This window comes from Syngnathoides biaculeatus, chromosome 11 (assembly GCF_019802595.1).
Source record: "Syngnathoides biaculeatus isolate LvHL_M chromosome 11, ASM1980259v1, whole genome shotgun sequence".
NCBI lineage: Eukaryota > Metazoa > Chordata > Actinopteri > Syngnathiformes > Syngnathidae > Syngnathoides > Syngnathoides biaculeatus.
This window is the reverse complement of record NC_084650.1, coordinates 24,194,355-24,211,716: the sequence shown is the minus strand read 5'-3', so window position 1 is coordinate 24,211,716 and position 17,362 is coordinate 24,194,355. Positions and strand designations below refer to the sequence as shown.

At 41.3% G+C, this 17,362-nt stretch overlaps 1 protein-coding gene across 1 annotated transcript in view; it reads left to right on the top strand.

Moving 5' to 3' along the window:
* Positions 1-17,362, top strand: part of LOC133508861 (glutamate receptor 3-like) — a 108,029-nt gene that overhangs the window by 29,103 nt on the left and 61,564 nt on the right. The window contains exon 3 of the mRNA XM_061835364.1: positions 13,044-13,283. Within this exon, the coding sequence (XP_061691348.1) occupies positions 13,044-13,283 (240 nt within the window). The remainder of the gene's footprint in view (positions 1-13,043; positions 13,284-17,362) is intronic.

Genomic DNA, 17,362 nt, shown 5'->3' with positions numbered 1-17,362 from the left:
AGAAAAAACACTTCCGGCCCTTCTGCCCTGAAAGAAGTAACGGCACTTTTACTTCATTACAATAATCTAAATGTTGCTCGTGACTTTTATTTATCAATTACTGCTTATTTATCGACTATTTTGTGCACGGGACTACCACTTTGACTTCCGCAGTGGGCACAGTTTGTTCCAATCTAATTTAAGCACAAGTGAGGTTGAAGTCTATTTCACCAATCAAGGAACAAAAGCAAGTCACATGACCTTGGAAAACAGCTTTTATTGGGTCCCGGGCAGAATGAGAAGATACTATTCATGTGGTTGAAGCATGCATCAGGTGCAGCTGGTGATGGGCCAAAACAAAACAGCAAAGAAATTGGGAAAATGTAATTAAAACCCTAAATTTGCCCACCAACTTGTACTCAAGCGGTGTCAATAATTTCTTTACACTTTCACTTTCCTTACACTTTCTTTAGGCTTCCAGATTGCTTATCTTATGTTAAAATTAAGAAGATTCTGGGCTCCCACCAGACAACCCCTGTGATGTTTTATCATTTTCCTTATTTTTTTAATGCCTTTGCTGCTTCCATGTCTGTTGTTACTAGTGAAGGATTCTTTGCTCTGAGAGCACGTGTCGTTGTTTTTGTAATTTCAGCGAAAAAGGTGTTTTTGCACCTTTGGGCTATATCTGACTGCACCACATGGGTGGCCGAAGTTTCTGTGCATCGCTACTCGTAACACATGTGTGATGACAGATGGCAACGCACATACCCCAAACAACATAATGCACATAACACTTCAGGGATGGTGTGATTTCGAATTGTGGGCATAGTTTCACGGCCAATTGCACGTTGTATTGGTCGACCTGGGTAAAGTTATTTATGAACATGAAGCGGCAATTTTGCCAAATGGCCACTGCAAGGAATTAGGGCGCCTGATTTTTATACGGAGGGGGAGGGCCTCATACTCGAAAACATACGCCCAAACCTTTTGATGTCATGAGGAAAATTTTTAGCTCCACCCTCAAAATCAGGAAAATGTAGAAGGTTTGCAAACATATCTCAACATTTTAGGACTAGGTCATTGCACATGTTTTCAACACTTTAAATATATTTAATGTATTTAAAAACAAAACAGATTTTCGTTTCAGTGAAGCTGACACATTTTTCACCCAAGGTAGAAAAAAACCTTTTACCCTTTTTTTTTTTTTAACGGAATTTGCTGAAGAGTGAGCTTCTATTGTAAGCTTTGACAGGCTGGTCCACTGGAATAGATTGCAGCTTATTCTCCATCCTGTCTCGCTCTCTCACTCCTCTTTGTACATTTACTTTTAACATTCAGGGACAGACTACTGTCTCAGCAAGGGTGCTAATAAAATGAAAAGTGGGATTGGATTGGATTGAGGCCGTGAAGATTTTTTTTCAAAATGACGTCTTCAAGGTTAAAGAACTGGTGCCATCTCCCGTCGTCTTTGATTTCACGGAATGTTAACAAGAATAGCCTCACATTTCTTTATACGTCACCCTGACTGTAATCAAGCTTCCTCGTGCAGATTACTCAGTTACCCCCCTCACCACCACCACCACCAGCATTGGATATGTTGACATGTCAATTTGATAAGCAAGGCTGGTGGAAAAGGCTAACTTAAAAGGGATAGCAAGTGCTGATGATCACCCCCTGCTTCCAGACCTCTGTGACAGCCCTTTGGTTTTTCACGTAGGACACAGCAATCTAAAATCCCTCAGGACAGAAATAACAAGTCAGGAATCATTGTCCTCACATTTTGCGCTACCACAGAAATATGGAAATTCAGCAGTCCTTTGCTGCACTGCCGTGCACATGAGCAAAAGAGAAAATGACAAACCAAAAGTGATTTAGCAAGCAGGATGGCGGCCCAGTCCTCATAGATTACATAGAGTTTTATTTTTCATGTCTTTTGGCCTTTTGACCACACAGAAACTGCACCTCAGCACATTTGGGAAACTCTGAGTCTCAATATTCGTGCACTTACTGCTGTTGACTGCTTGCAGTAATTGTTTGTCTTCTGGTACAACAAAGTTTTTGGACATCGGTTATGAATTTTACTGTCATGGTGCGACAATTAAAAGTACAGCGCTCACAAAAGAAAATCAGAATCTCGCTCAGGTAAAAAAATTGCTTTTAGCCAGGATTAAACAGATGGATAGTGAACTCTTACAAAGATCTCCAGATAAACAAAACACGCAAAATTTGGTTATGAGATGTAAATCAGTCTGATGAGCAGTGCAGCAGTTTGACCTTGTCTGACCCAATAACTTAAAGCATTTAATCAGTTTCTGGCAAAAATTGCTGAAGTTATAAAAATTAACATGTTGATATTGACCAATCAAATTTTGTCGCTGAACACTTATGCACATCTCTTCTATGCTGCAGTCAAAATATTTAATAAAGAAGAGGAATAAGTGCTGCATGCAGATAGCATCGATGAACAAGAAATAAAAAAATGTCTCATGACATATCTCCTTACACAGTATTTCTAAATAATGCATTTTTTGTTCCCCTGTTGTATAATAAATGATACATATTTTTGTCACCCAACCAATGGTTTAGGTCACATGCGTCAAACTTCCGGCCCACAGGGCACATCCGCCCGATCCTGCTCACAAAACCGTTTGATACTTAGAATGGAAAGGGACCCTACATCATGCATGTAAACCTTCTAAACTGTAAATAGTTCAAACTGTGAGTCTATTACAAGTTATGCGCTATTGTTTGCTTAAATAAACATCCTCCTATTCAAATAGCCTGGAGTGTCTCCAGGCGTAGCCTCAAAGTTTATCTATCTATCTATCTATCTATCTATCTATCTATCTATCTATCTATCTATCTATCTATCTATCTATCTATCTATCTATCTATCTATCTATCTATCTATCTATCTATCTATCTATCTATCTATCTATCTATCTATCTATCTATCTATCTATCTATCATTGTATCCACTGTAGATTTGCTTTGGCTTAAATATTTTTCACTTCTGCCACACACTCACACATTTAATTACCATTTAGCATGGCTAAGACCTATAATATTCTACTATTTAGGACTCTGCTTGGATTTGGAAACAAAAATCCATGTATATATGTGGTGTAGGCCTCAAAAACAAAATAAATTGATGTATACAGGAGGGGCAGGGAAACAATCCAGCATTTTGACAAGGGAAAAATGAGAAAATATGGCCCTGGATCATCCAAGTAAGCGCACGAACAAGCTGCCAGGTATTTTCTCCTGATGTTTACAATTGAATTCAAAACAAGCCAAGTTGGCTGCTTGACTCTATAGATGAAATATCAACATAAAAGTTTATCCAAGCGAGGCCAACTCGCCTCTAGTCAAGTTGAATGATTTTATGCACAAATCCTGTCATATACTTGATTGCGGCTGCAAGTGTTCTCTCGTAGAAAACACTTTTCACAAAGATGTAGCATGATCTCATTGGCGAAAGCAGATAATTAAAAGTGGATAATTATTTAACAGAAGCCTTGACCACATGTGAGCAGCAAGTATTCAAACATTTGCGTTCAGCTGAGGTGTTGAATTCGACCTCGCGGCAACTCTTCCTGTTCCCAGCATCTCAATGCAGATAAGACCTCTTGGCGGAACGCATCGCCACACCTTTTAATGACAGTCCATTCTTGTAGCATCGCGGGAGCGCTTCGCTTCATCCTCCATCAGCGCATTTTCCCTCAATTCGAGCTCACTTGCTCCCGCCATAATCAGCATGCGACGAGGAGAACGCTTTGGGCCCGCAAAGTTGATTGGGAGGATTAGTGGCGTGCGAGAGACTTTGTCACCAGCTTTCTGGGAAATCCAATTATGGAATATCATAAGCCTTACGTGTTTCATACACGGCTGAATCCTTCTTAAAAATGCACACAGGCGTGCTCACCGGGTCAGTGTTTAGCAGTTGTCCCCTCTGTGGTGCTCTCGTGACAACCTCCCTGAATGTGCGAGGGGGGATGTTTTTTTTTTAAGTATGATACAAGGCCTGAAGGGCTCTTCCCCCTCCGTCCCCCGCATTGCAGCAAACGGTGAACAGCACGAGGCCGACCAAGAAGAGATTGTTATTTGCTCACTTGACATCGGCCAGCCTCTTCGGGGAAACGATAGCCGAGGGTTTGCGTCTCTTATCTACTTTTGCAGATAGTCCTTAATTGCATGTTTTAAGGAGATGACATGCTGCAGACGAGGGCACGCAGCATGAAATTTCTCCACGCATCAAAGCCCCTTGAAAATTATTTCCTCAGCAGCTACGATGAAAAAAAAAATCTCGTGTTATCTAAAGTTTTAAAATAGCCATCACGTTTAAACAATATTCTTGCTTAAACTTTATATCCTCTTGCTCTGACATAATGAGTCTGTCACTCAAAAAAAAAAAAAAAAAAAACACCAGTGGACTGTTTGTTTGACCTGAGCTTTCTGCTCTCAGCTGTGTTTGCTGCTATCTTGTCAAACAATACACGACACTAAGACCTTGAAGGTGACAGTCACTGTCAGGAGAAGACGGACCTGAGAGGCACTGATTCCCTTTGGGATTGCTTCTCAGGCGATCTCCCAAAAGCAGCACACGATCGCCAAGAGGCCAAGTGAAGGACCATCGAGGTGAAAGGAGAAGACAGACGATAGTTAAATGATCACTCGTGATTGTGACACGTGTGAACCCCAAGTCGCAATACAACATACAACCTTGAGAGACGACTTTAATATGTTCCCTGACTGTGCTCTTATCCTATAACACAGTATCTCAAAACATTTTCCTATTAATGGAAATGCGGTAAATCCATTCCAGTCCCTCCACAAACCCAACATTTTTATTACATTTCTAAAGTAACAGTACTGTATATTGGAAACTATCGTCAGTCAGTGTATGTGTAAGTGTAAGCAAGCCAAAGGTCTCATACACCACACACACACACACACACACACACACATACTGTAGTACATTTGGGTGATGCACCCATAAATGTGCTCTTCCACCCCGACAAATGTTGTATTTCAAAACAGCCTTTACAAATGTATGGGCTCTATTTTGTCTTTCAAGGAAAGATTATTGTCACATCCACAGTGATAAACATATTTTCAGCTTCCCTAATTGCGGTTAGCCTGGAAGCATAAGGGAAACACTGGAGTTCTGTTATCAAGTGAGTTCACTTAGAGTTAATTTTGAAAATATGAATATGCATAAAATGAATATTAAAAAATATAAGTGGAGGCCAACGCGAGAAGCTGATGTTGCAGGACGAGTGACATCCGGTCTTTAATGCTGCACAACAGCTTCAATGCAGCTTTGCCGTTTGGGTTAACACTTCGAAGCCCAAAGAACATTTCCGTTGCGAGAGGTGATGCAACCCCCCCCTGGCCCTTAGAAGCTATCTGCTCCTGACAGCATACCCCCTTAAGGGCAGGCCCCAAAGCTGGAATAAGCAGCCAGGCAAATACAAGCGGGACGCTGATCACAAGAACGGTGCATACAATGGAGGATATAGTGTGCTGTTTACAAAAAGAAAACAGCTAAAGTGATAGTTATTTTTGACATTTAGTGTCCTTAGCCCTTATCCCCTCGGCTGTGGGGGAAAAAAAAAAAAAGGTTAGTGTCGTCTAAATACAGTATCAGAAAGATTTCTTGAATTAGCTCAAAGTGCTTCAGGACAGCACGCGTCCGACTGAGCTCGCATTCCGTCAGGCCAGTCATCTCAAGTGATGCATCAGAAATGTAACATCCCTGTAGCTCTACTGTGTGTCCTGATTATGGAGGGAATGAGGGCGGCACACTGTGTGTGTTTGACCAGTGAACTGGAGATGGGACGCTCGCTTCCTTGCAGCAGTGAGAGGTGGGGGGGTGGGGAGGCCAGTTCGTTACAGAAGATAGGAGGAAGCAAAAATGAGATTAGAGGAAAAGGAATGAGAAGTATGACTTATCTTTGTGTTGTTTGATCTCTCGTCCCCATGCAGGCTTTTGCGCTGACGTCATTCCACTCTGCATGCTTGTTGGAGTAATTTGCTATTATTGAAATTCAAGGTGACACTCGAGGAATCATCGGATTAGGCTAAACACTGTGTGATTTCTTCCGAGCTGTGGGGACAGTTTCAGCCTTTGTGTTTTCCCTCAATGTGCAACCCTTATTCATTTTTATTTAATCACCATGAGGGATGAGCTTAACGCAAGAGCAGCCACTCTCCCCTGAGAGTGTACGCTGCACTTTTTTTTTTCTTTTTTAGCAGGAGTCCAGCACCAGTCTGCTTCGCTGATGCAGTAGGCTGATATAGTGTGTGTGTGTGTGGGGGGGGGGGGGGATACCATGTGAGAAGGGATGAGAGAGAAGCACTCAGGTGGAGAAAGAAAGACAGAGAGAGAAAGAGAGAGCGATCGATCGTGCCAGACTTGAAGAGAATGTTTGCTGCAGGGCAGGAGCAGATGGCTGAGGCAACAAAAGGAGAGGACAGGGTAAAGGCTATGGATAAAGGTGAAGAGAAAGAGGCGATGGAGAGTTCAGGACTTTGTGGATATAAACATAAATACAGCTTTACGCCGCCCCGACTCCAGTCACCCAGGAATTTCCATACGGAAGAACTAATCAAGTGAGTCCAATAACTTGAGCCCTACTCCAGCTATTGAACAGCAAGTGACTCTTCAATGAACTTTTAATTTTACAACAAACTTCCAATCAGTAAATATGTAACGGTCCCTTCTTGGATATTTTCTCACTACTAATAAAGGAAATCAGTGGTTAGCTCTTCTTTCCTACAAAAAAATAGAAACAAGAGTAATATTGCAAAGAAAATTGGTACTGGTTCCTTCAAGATGAAAACCACATATGTATGAAATATGTTGAAATTGTGAACAGTGAATTCTAAGAAATACTGTATGATAGCTCTGACTGATCTTTAGTCAACATGAGAATCCACCCATCCATCTTGTTGGTGGGGCAGTGCGCTTATCACAGCTGACTTTGCTCAAGAGGCGGGGTCAACCCTGAATTTGTAGCGAGCCAATCAGAGGGCACATATGAACAAACAATCATTCACACTAACATTCACACCAATGGACAATTTAGTCTTCAATGAACCTACAGTCCATATTTTTTATTGATGGGGGAAACCAGAGAAGCCGGAGATGGAGGAGAATCTGCAAAACTCCATAGTGGAAGGCCAGAGACCAGATTGGAACCCAAAGTCTCGGAACTTTAAGGTGGACAGGCCTCAACATGGTAACGTCGAATGCAATTTTGAATGCAAGGAGCAATTTCTGCTTTTATTTTACTGTAACTAATCAGCGTTGAATTTTGCACTTGCGAGACAATTTGACAAGATCAAAAGCAGTTGGCAGAAGTTGATGAAGGAAGTCTAAAGCGGCTTTTATCACACCCCACCAAATTTGTACCTTACCCAAGACAAGTAAATTATTTAACAGTGTTATCTACTCGACAATTAATAAATAATAAGAGCTGCTAATAGAGTAATGTCATGTCAAGATTTCAGCCTGAATATGTATTCTGTGACTCTTCAGCACTGTGCCTGACAGTTCATCTTATTGTATCCATCCCTTTACATTGCAGTGTGATTGGTAGACTTATGCATTCTATTTTAATCCACGATTGAGAAAAATAAATTGTTTGCATTGCCGTGACACAAAAACAAATTGTGCCGCATGGGAGCGAAACAATTATGGTAATTGCTCGTTTATTACTGCGAAGCAATTATAGTGTTACATCTTTAGGTGGGGACAAGACCTCGTGGTTTTTGGCTCTGATCTTGTGTGTGTTTTGTCCAGGTATTCTGACTTCCTTCCACATTCCAAAATAGAAATGTTAAATTAATTGAAGACTCCAAATTGTACTGTGAATGGTTGTACTGCGATTGGCCGATAACCAGCCCATGGCGTACTTCGCTTCTCGGCCAAAGATTGGACAAGTCGTTTAGACATTTTTCGGTGGGGGTGGTATCTAGTGTAAATTTCTAATAAGAACATGATTAATTTTATATTTAGACTTTAATTTCCCTAGGTAGTATCAAGAGTTTAAAAAATTCATGATTTAAAGAATTACTTTATTATAGTAGAACATGGAAATGAAACTGGAACGGAGCCAGCCAATATGTGGCACAGTGTTTACTGCTAAAATATTTAGCATTTTGCTGTTGTAGAATAAAACGTGTGCTTCACTCCAAGTATTCACACAAGCGGTCACGTGCCATTGTGAGCTTGTTCCTCACATCTGGCTTTTCATTTGTTGTAATATTAGCGCCTTTGGTTGTCTCCTGAAGCGCTAAGAGAACCTGCAAGCTTGTTTCCAGTTCACATACAAATCTCGTTGCTCTTTAAGCGTTTGGTTAGAGCTGCCTGGCTAAAGTGCGGCCTTTTTTTTCTGACAAGACAGCACATTTGCTTAAGGCTTGGTGATCAACAGCATAGCTGGTCCCCCTTGAGGGCTCTTGGAAGTTACTTTTAATGACGTGCGCTGGATGCGGACACCCGTGAAGCCCCAGTGTGTGGTGGAGCTTGTTAGTGGAGGAGAGGAAGAAAACAAAAGGTTTGTGCACACGCTAGCTTCATTGCAAATCAATAACAAGGCTTCCATTAATTGTATGTAGTGCTACACTAACACTAACAGTGCTTGAAGTCGATTTATAGCGGCAGTCAATTCTTCTTTGGCTGTATAACACAAATGATGTTTAGGTGGAGGAGGTGCAAGTATAGCGTGGTTCAAAATGCAAATCTACAAGTTTGAGTTATTATTTTGGTAATCGATTATGAATCATTTGTACCGACTATTTGGATTCAAGATTGATGAGCAGTATAACAGCTCATTAAAATGTTAAAATGAGGACTTTACTGGCTTAAAGTGGGAGACCATAATTTGTAACTAATCAAACATACTTTTTCATTTTCACATTTTTAAACGAGGCTGATTGACAACATTTTTTGACATTTAAAGCACACTGAAAACTTGAAACTAAAAGCTTAAAATGGCATTGATGTCCAATGTAAAAACATCCTAAGCTTTTATCTTGAGGTTGGAACAATCCGCACGTTGGTGGAGAGGGAGCGTGTCACGATAAGTCACAATTAACAACACTATTAACTTTACACTACATTCCTACCTTTACAATTCACGATACTGAAGGGAATTTTCAAATGAAAAGTCAGTGCTTCCGGCCTAACATTATTGTGTTTTATGCAACATGAAATTTATTTGTTACCATTAAGTTGCAATTTGAGATAGCACTTTGTCATTTTGTTTTTATTTGTTTAGCACTTGGTAAAGCAGAATTTAGTTTGTGGACCATTTTTTTATTCATCATTTATCCTCCTTTTTAAAGATTCATCTGCACTGAAAACAGTGATATATTGTTTGTTGAAAAGTAGTGCATTAAAAATAGAAGATTTTCCCCTTAGTTGCAGCATAATTCTGACTAAAGATCAAAGATTACAATATCAATCAAAATAATCAAGACTATTATTTTGGCCATAATCATACGGCCCTAGGAGATGTGTTTCTTCGCTGATATCCTTAAAATTGCATAATTGACAAATCAATAAGGTAAGGAATCATGCTTGGAAAGGCGTTTCGGTCAATTACTGCCACAGTTCACCACTGATCTTGCTCCACTTTTAAAACCTTGTAAATTTTAGTAATCCAATGTTGTGTATAACATTTGGTGTTGACTTAGTGATAACTAAAAAATAAGTTGCGAAAAAGGTCCTTTTAGCATATTTTATAAAAATGAAGTCTTAATCAGCATGGTGCCGATTACAGATGGTTTTTCTTTTCTTATAGAAGACATCCATTTAGAATTTTTAAGTCATGTATGCATGATATTATGCAATGACGTTTATGAAGGAATCGATGAATCATGAGAATTTTCTCCCCACAGTTTGGGGAGCAAAAGTCGAGTATATTTTAAGATCCTACTAAATCTTAGCAGTGCAATTGGCTATTGTGTATGTGCCCCCGAAACAGAACAGGTCATTCCTCAGTCTCTTCAAAGTTTGGCAGAGTGCGATCACGCCTCTGAACATTGTTCACCACACGATTGCTCATGGGATCACAAACCTTTCCACTACAATAAGATGGCGACACTGTAAAGGGCGTGCAGTGCCAGATCACATATCTCTTATTGAAGAGCAGCCTCACTTGAAGCCAAACCTAATAAGCAGAGGACACTTGGTTTGAGGGGGAAAAAAGATGTCACCCAACCCAGTCCCTTAAGACAGGTTCTGTGCCAGAGCTGGCCCGAATTAAGAGGCAGCAGAGAAAACTCCTGGCTTCCATTCATTCTCTGTAGAAGATAACAAAAGCTCTTAGTGGCAATAGTGCTGTCCAACTGTTGATTTTTTTTTCCCCTGTCTTTTTTTTTTAAACTGCTTGCACGCCTCTGCGGGTGTCGGGAAGTTGCTGCAGCAAGGGCGAGCCGCCTGCAGCATCCCAGGTAGGCAGGAAAGGGAATTGCAGAGAAAGAGGTAAATCCTCCCATTGACGAGTTCACTCATTTACAAGTACAGTACTTGTGGCAAAGAACACAATATGTGAGCTCTGTCATGTTCTCTGGAGTAATCAGCATGTCGCGTGCAGACGCAACATTTGCCTGCATGAAATGTTTCAAAGAGGTGTTTGAGTTTGATTGCGACGCAAGTAGAAAATACAAACTGCTGCAATATTTGCGACGGAGCGACTCCAATTTAGGCACACGCATGTCAGCCAAAAGCAATCTTCAGACCGAGCGGCGTTTCATCTGCAACTTGAACGGATAACCGCGACACAATCAGGGACCCCTGATTAACGTAGCCATTTAATGTGACAGGATATAACGGGCCTTCCTAAGATCCTTCTATTGTCGTGAAATATTCAAAGTGTTTACGCCTACTGGCGATGCTTCATTACCTAGTGGAAGCACTTGAGAGTAAATCAGAGTCGGCGAGCGGCAGTTGGTGAAAGGCTAAAAGAACACCTGAAGGTGGAAATATGAGAAAGGGGTTTCACGTGTAATGGGAACATCTCAGCCTGACAGTGGTGTGCATTCATCATCCCCTAAAGTGCATGATGAATGCGCAGACAAACGAGGATGTGTCACCATGTGCATGCTCACATGTTCAACCCCCTGAGGGACTTCTGGGTTTGTTACAGTGAACACAGATCAAATGTTGCTGCAAATGTGCCATGTGAGGTCATTACCGGAACGGAATTCTGCTTTCACTCGAGGCAAAAAAAAGAGAGAGAGCGAGAGAGGAAAAAAAAAAAAGACTTTCGTGGAAGGTTGCAGAAAAAAGGGCAGCAGTGGCAGTGGGCTGCAGATAGTTCCTTTGGTGTAGATCAGAGATTCCCAACCAGGGTGCCGTGGCAGATAAGTGGGCCACGAGAGCTCTTATGGTTTGGTCAAAATATTATTTATGTACAACAAATAATGTATCTTTGTCCATCTATCTATGGCAGTGCCATATGAAGACAGAGAGACATACAGAACAAATAAATGCTCTTCTATCAGATGACAGAAAGTGTAGAATTAACTTGTGTATCTACTTTATGTGACAATTTTGTTTTGAGATTTTTCAAATTCAAGATCTGTGCCTTGGATCATTCAAGGTTGGGAATCACTGGTGTAGATGACGGAGGTGTTTTCGTTCCTTTGCCTACAATTGGAATACCCTATTTCGTTTCAACCTACACCCTATCGAAGTTTTGGTGAGAGCTTCTTCCACTTTGTGCAGAACTCAAATAATTTCAAGGATCGGAGACTTGACATTTTTTCCTCATTTACCTACAACATTCAAGGGTTACACGGCAGCTGATGAAGCCCAAGCCCCTACAGAGCACACTTGAACTCACAGAAAGAAAACAAATTCCTCAATTTGGGGGGACTCTTACACATATGATCAAAACTGCCCCCCCCCCCAAAAAAAAAACATAGAATAGAGTTTTACATGTTAAAAAATAAATTATAAATAATCATTATTTTTAAAGTGGAACGGTGGAGCAGCTGGAAAGCGTTGGCCTCACAGTTCTGAGGTCCTGGGTTCAATCCCGGACCCACCTGTGTGGAATGTGCATGTTCTCCCCGTGCCCGCCTGGGTTTCCTCAGGGAACTCCAGTTTCCTCCCACATCCCAAAAACATGCAACATTAATTGGACACTCTAAATTGCCCCCAGGTGTGATTGTGAGTGTGGCTGTTTGTCTTGATGTTTCCTGCGATTGGCTGGCAACCAGTTCAGGGTGTACGCTCTCTCCTGCCTGTTGACAGCTGGGATAGGCTCCAGCACTCTCGCGACCCTCGTGAGGATAAGCGGCCAAGAAAACGGATGGATGGATACTCATTATTTTCACTTTTCAGACATTGGCAGCATTGCATTAAATCACCTAATACACTTTTTAATATATCTTCATCCATACCAACCAGTAGAGAAAACTCCAAAACTACTAGTGTGTAATATTAGTAAGAGGGAATTAGGATGAAATTTTAAAAAAAAATACAGCAAGGTATGCAAATTTACCCATTGCCTTCCTTAAGGAAATAGTCAAAAGCTACTTTGAAAAAACAAACAAACTTGAAAGATTGTGAATCCATCCATTCATTGAAAAACCTATTCAGAAATGTTTAACTTTAAAAGGGTTGGGAATTTTTTTATAATCACAAAACAACTACACATCATTTTTTTGTAATTTCATTATTTTTTTACAGACCTTATAACGAAGAAGGAATACAAACTGTTATATGCGATGTTTTAATTCCTACAGCAATAAAGTGAGGAAGAAGTAGAAGACCCTTTGAATCTGAGCCGAAAGACTGGGCCCATATGAGTAACATGATGTTAATGCATATTAGCCAGTAGATGCTGTCCATGCTTATCAAGTGTATCGAAGGGCAGTGGGAGTCACATCAAGCTTTAATTGGCTATTAGTGGAGGTTCAAATGACCCAGTCAATCGTTTAGTGCTTGAAGTGAGGAGGCACAAGTTTTGAAATGTGCATGCAAAAATTTGGCGCATATAAACCTTAACCTTCTCATGACCCGCCACCTGTTTGCTCTCTTGCAGTTTGCTCCCAGTTCTCCCGTGGAGTGTACGCCATTTTTGGATTCTACGACAAGAAGTCCATGAACACCTTGACGTCATTCTGCGGAGCTCTTCATACCTCCTTCGTCACACCCAGTTACCCCACCGACAACGAGGTGCAGTTCGTCATCCAGATGCGTCCTGCGCTCCGAGGGGCGGTCCTAAGTTTGATCTCTCACTACAAGTGGCAGAAGTTTGTCTACCTCTACGACACAGACCGAGGTAAGGGACAGCCGTGAAATACACTGCACAGTGTCTTGACATTTGGGATTTACAGCTCTGCGAGATACACATCTTAACTGAACTCTTCGGCCACGTCATTGGAAAAAAAAAACATGGAGAGACCATCTACTTATCATAAAGTACTTAAATGTGGATTCTTTCATGAGATGTTTTATCATTGGACAGCAAGGAGACACAGTAAATGTTGCAGTTGCTGACAATAGCATCTGCACACTAGAGTAAGCAAACGATAGGCCGTAATACTCTCTAAGAGCCTTGTAATGCCTGAAGTGATAACACAGCACCAATATATACAGTAGTGCTATGTTATGTAAATCACTACAAATAAATCAGCAACTTGTATTAACACATAGCACTTGAAGAAATGATGTCCCATAAGCAATCATCTTTGGGTACTTGGAACAGTTGGCTGGTTTGTGTCAGTTAATCTTCTGTTTAATCACGTTGATAGCGGCTCGTCTGTCGTGTGGAATGAGGTATGTGACATCTGCCGCTAAAATGTTTTCCTTTCCAAAATCGCGCTTGCTGCCTGCTTGTGGCTGCCTCGCATTGTGCTGCATCAATGAGGACTTTGTGTTGTTCTCAGATTGAATTGCCCTGTTGACAATAGATGTGGTTTAATGCAGCAGTGCCTCATGTTTAGGACGCTCTGTCAACACGCTGAAGTGTTCATTTCGGGGGGATTTCTAATGTCAAATGAGGAAAGGAGCTCATTATCTCAAAAAGGCATAATGATCCCCTCCTACTGAAACTTCAGCACCTGTGTATGAGGGAGGGACATGTTCGTCCTATGACAGACAACGCTATTTTATGTCTTTGTCTCCGAGGGGAACCGAAATGATTGTACCGGATAACGTGGCTGCACAGTCTCCGCACATTTGCAAGGATGTGAGGTGTTTACTCGCTCGTTAATGGAAGGTCCTAACCAGAAGATAAGCTTTAAGCATTCTGACTTCTCTTTGGCCCTTTCTGTCTTTCACCTCATCAACCCTGCCCCTCTTCCTCCTTCTTTGAGCCAGGATATGAAGTCTGTCTTTGGGTCTTCAAGTCTGCTTCTCAGCTGAAGGCCTTAATCCACCACAGAGCCTGCAGATAATGTGTGGTTAATTAGGGTCACTCTGACTAGAACACTCATCGGCTCTTCCCCGCGGATGCGAGCAACCCACACGTCCTTCAGCACGGCTGACACCGCCGAGCTGCAGCCGCCGTCCCTCCATTTCTTTCCTCCTCTGTGTGTCTGAGGGCAGGCTCGGCTCGAGAGATGGAGACAGAGAGGCTGGGAAACTAAAACAGAAGAGCTGGTAGAGTGAGAGTGACGGCAGACACTTAGTAAAAAGAAAGTGGAGGGACCAGAGGGCATCTGAGGGGAGGGGAACGTGTGAAGGAGGAAACAAAACACCAATTCAGTCGTGCAATTAAGGCAACAGCAGGTGCCTGTGATTTACACAGTCTGTTACCTGTGTCCAGACAATTCCCCTTGTACAGTCGAGCTCCCCGTGCAGGGGCCCATGCCAAGCCACTTTTACCTCGATCCCCACTGCCAGCGGTGTAAGACGATCCCTTATTAGTGGGAGGACATTGGCCCCAAGGGGGGATTAAAGTCGTTTATTGATGCAGTCCGTCCAGCTCTTTGGGGGGCTTTGACACTTGGCTCATCAAGCAGACAGATGTGTCAGAGAGCCTCTACATCCTCTTATCACCAAGTCCAGCTCCCCTGCTAATATGGATGCACACTTCTGCCTAAACTTGGAGAAAGTTACACGCAAGCTGTTCTTCGCACATGTTTTGTCACGCTGTTGTTCTAAAAATAATCAGTTGATTAATTGACTTGGACTTCCTATTGGGGTTATTACAACAGTTTTATTACAGTGGAAGCTGTCTTGAGGTGGAACACAACCCATTTAAGAATGGTGGTCAAGCTCACATTTGTTCAGATTAGAAAATACTGAAAATAGAAATTATATTTTCTAGGGTTGAATTTAAATCATTTTGAAATTTATAAACAGCATGTTGATGCTAGTTAGCTCTGCTGTTTTAAATTGGTCAATGTAACGAACAGTGTATATGAATCTTCATCTTTTTTGAGATGGGTTTTCTCTTCTATATTTGGATGAAGTGCCAACAAAAGACAAAGAAAAAGTTACTTTTGTCAAGGTCATCCTTTTTCGTTCGCTGAAGTGAGCTCAAAAGTGGCATGATTTCTCGTGCGTCAACAGAAAATAAATTAAATAAGAAGTATATTTTAATTTTGTTTTATTGAGATACAATGTTGTAGAACATTATGTATGATATCAACAAAGTAAATATGAGAAAAATCTTTTGTATGATGTATTTCAGTTCTACATATCTGCAAACTAAATGCATAATCATAAACATACTGAATGAATGAATATTCCGAGAGATATGCTGACTGATATAAACAATATATCGCTGAAGAAGGAACTGTAAAAATTGTAATTACTCTCAGGGAGTAATTTGTCCCCAAATATGTTGGTTTGTTGTGATTTCATGCCAAATAAATTGGCCGCAATTAAAATGATGTGCAGCACAAAATCCCTGGATACAAATGCATTGTGTATGATTTTAGTAAAAGCCTTGATCCTCCACAATAATGGAAGCGACTTTTCAATTATTCTCCAAAGTCTCCAGATATGGGGAGAAAGCAGGAGTAATAATAAATAACAGTCACTCATGGAGTCCCAGCAAAAGGTTTTATTCAGTCAATAGAGAATATTAATTACAGCCATACTGTTCATTTGCCGCAGCTATTTGGCTGGCAGAAAAAGGCTTTTAGGCCTTGGAGCAGAGCTTTCACAGCCACAGAGTGATGGATCATATGCGTCATGCTATGTACTAAAGGCAAATAGAAGAAAATTTGTGGCCCAAATGCCATTATCGGACAGCTGTTTGAAAAACCCACGCTGTAATGAAGCAGCCACATTGGAACCAAATTGAAGCTCCATAGGGCTGGTTATATCATTTTAATTGGCTCCATGCTTTTATTTCGAGCAATTGACAGCATGTGTGTGTGTGTATCTGTATGAGTGGGGTGTGTGTGGGGGGGTAGTATGTGGGGTAGGTGCAGCGACTACACTACTATTACCACCAATATTCACTGTACCGTTAGAGACAATAAACCAAATCTTCGACCTTCTCTTGTTTTCCCCATCCTTTCCAATTTCCACTGAAAACACAGATGCTGACAAGGGTGCTGCTAGATTTTGCGGGGGTGGTCAGGTATGGACACATAATTGCCAGGTCCGCGCAGCAGAGACGGATGATTACAGGCTTTATTGTCTCTCCTGGGCACAATCAACCTCTGATTCAGCATGCTCACCTCAACTTGATTTATGAGTCACGCAGTTTCTTCCCCTGCCCGACCATCCCGACGCTGTCCTTATATGATTGTGCTTTTGGTGGATGTGCTATATGTCACGATGAATGCGGTGCTATAATGAGAGTTATCCTAATGCTCTTCGAGCGCGGCTTTCTGGAATGTTCCTCAACGCAATACTAACCAACTGTGATCCCTCAGACCTGCCATAAGCGGGGACACTTAATAGAATGTTAAAAAAATGGGAGGTATTTTAACAGTGGTTAACTACTGTCTACATTTGTATTACAGTAAGGAATGTTAAAATTTTACTTAAATATCGTCTGTACAGTTAACAGCAGGTAATAAAAGATTTATGATGGTTACAGTGGGAAAAAGTTCCAAAACCAAACTACTGGATGTTGATGAGCGAACCCGGAGTGATTATTACTCAATTGCAGTAAAACAATTGTATAACCCAATAAGCCGGCCAGGACTGGTTATTGTTTTAGTAAAGGCCTGACAGTCACTGTTATTGTGACAACTGTTTTGGAGAAGGACTTAGCAAATTAATATAAATTCTCTTTCTCTTTCCGCACGAGCTACAGCAGAGTCAACTGTTTTCTTCATTTATTATTCAATGTCTGTCAGCCGTATATCTCAAAATTGCTTGGGAGCATTTTCCTGGTGCAAACTTGAGAAGAAAATTATTTGGCTTTGACGACCAGATGTCAAGGTCCCTGTG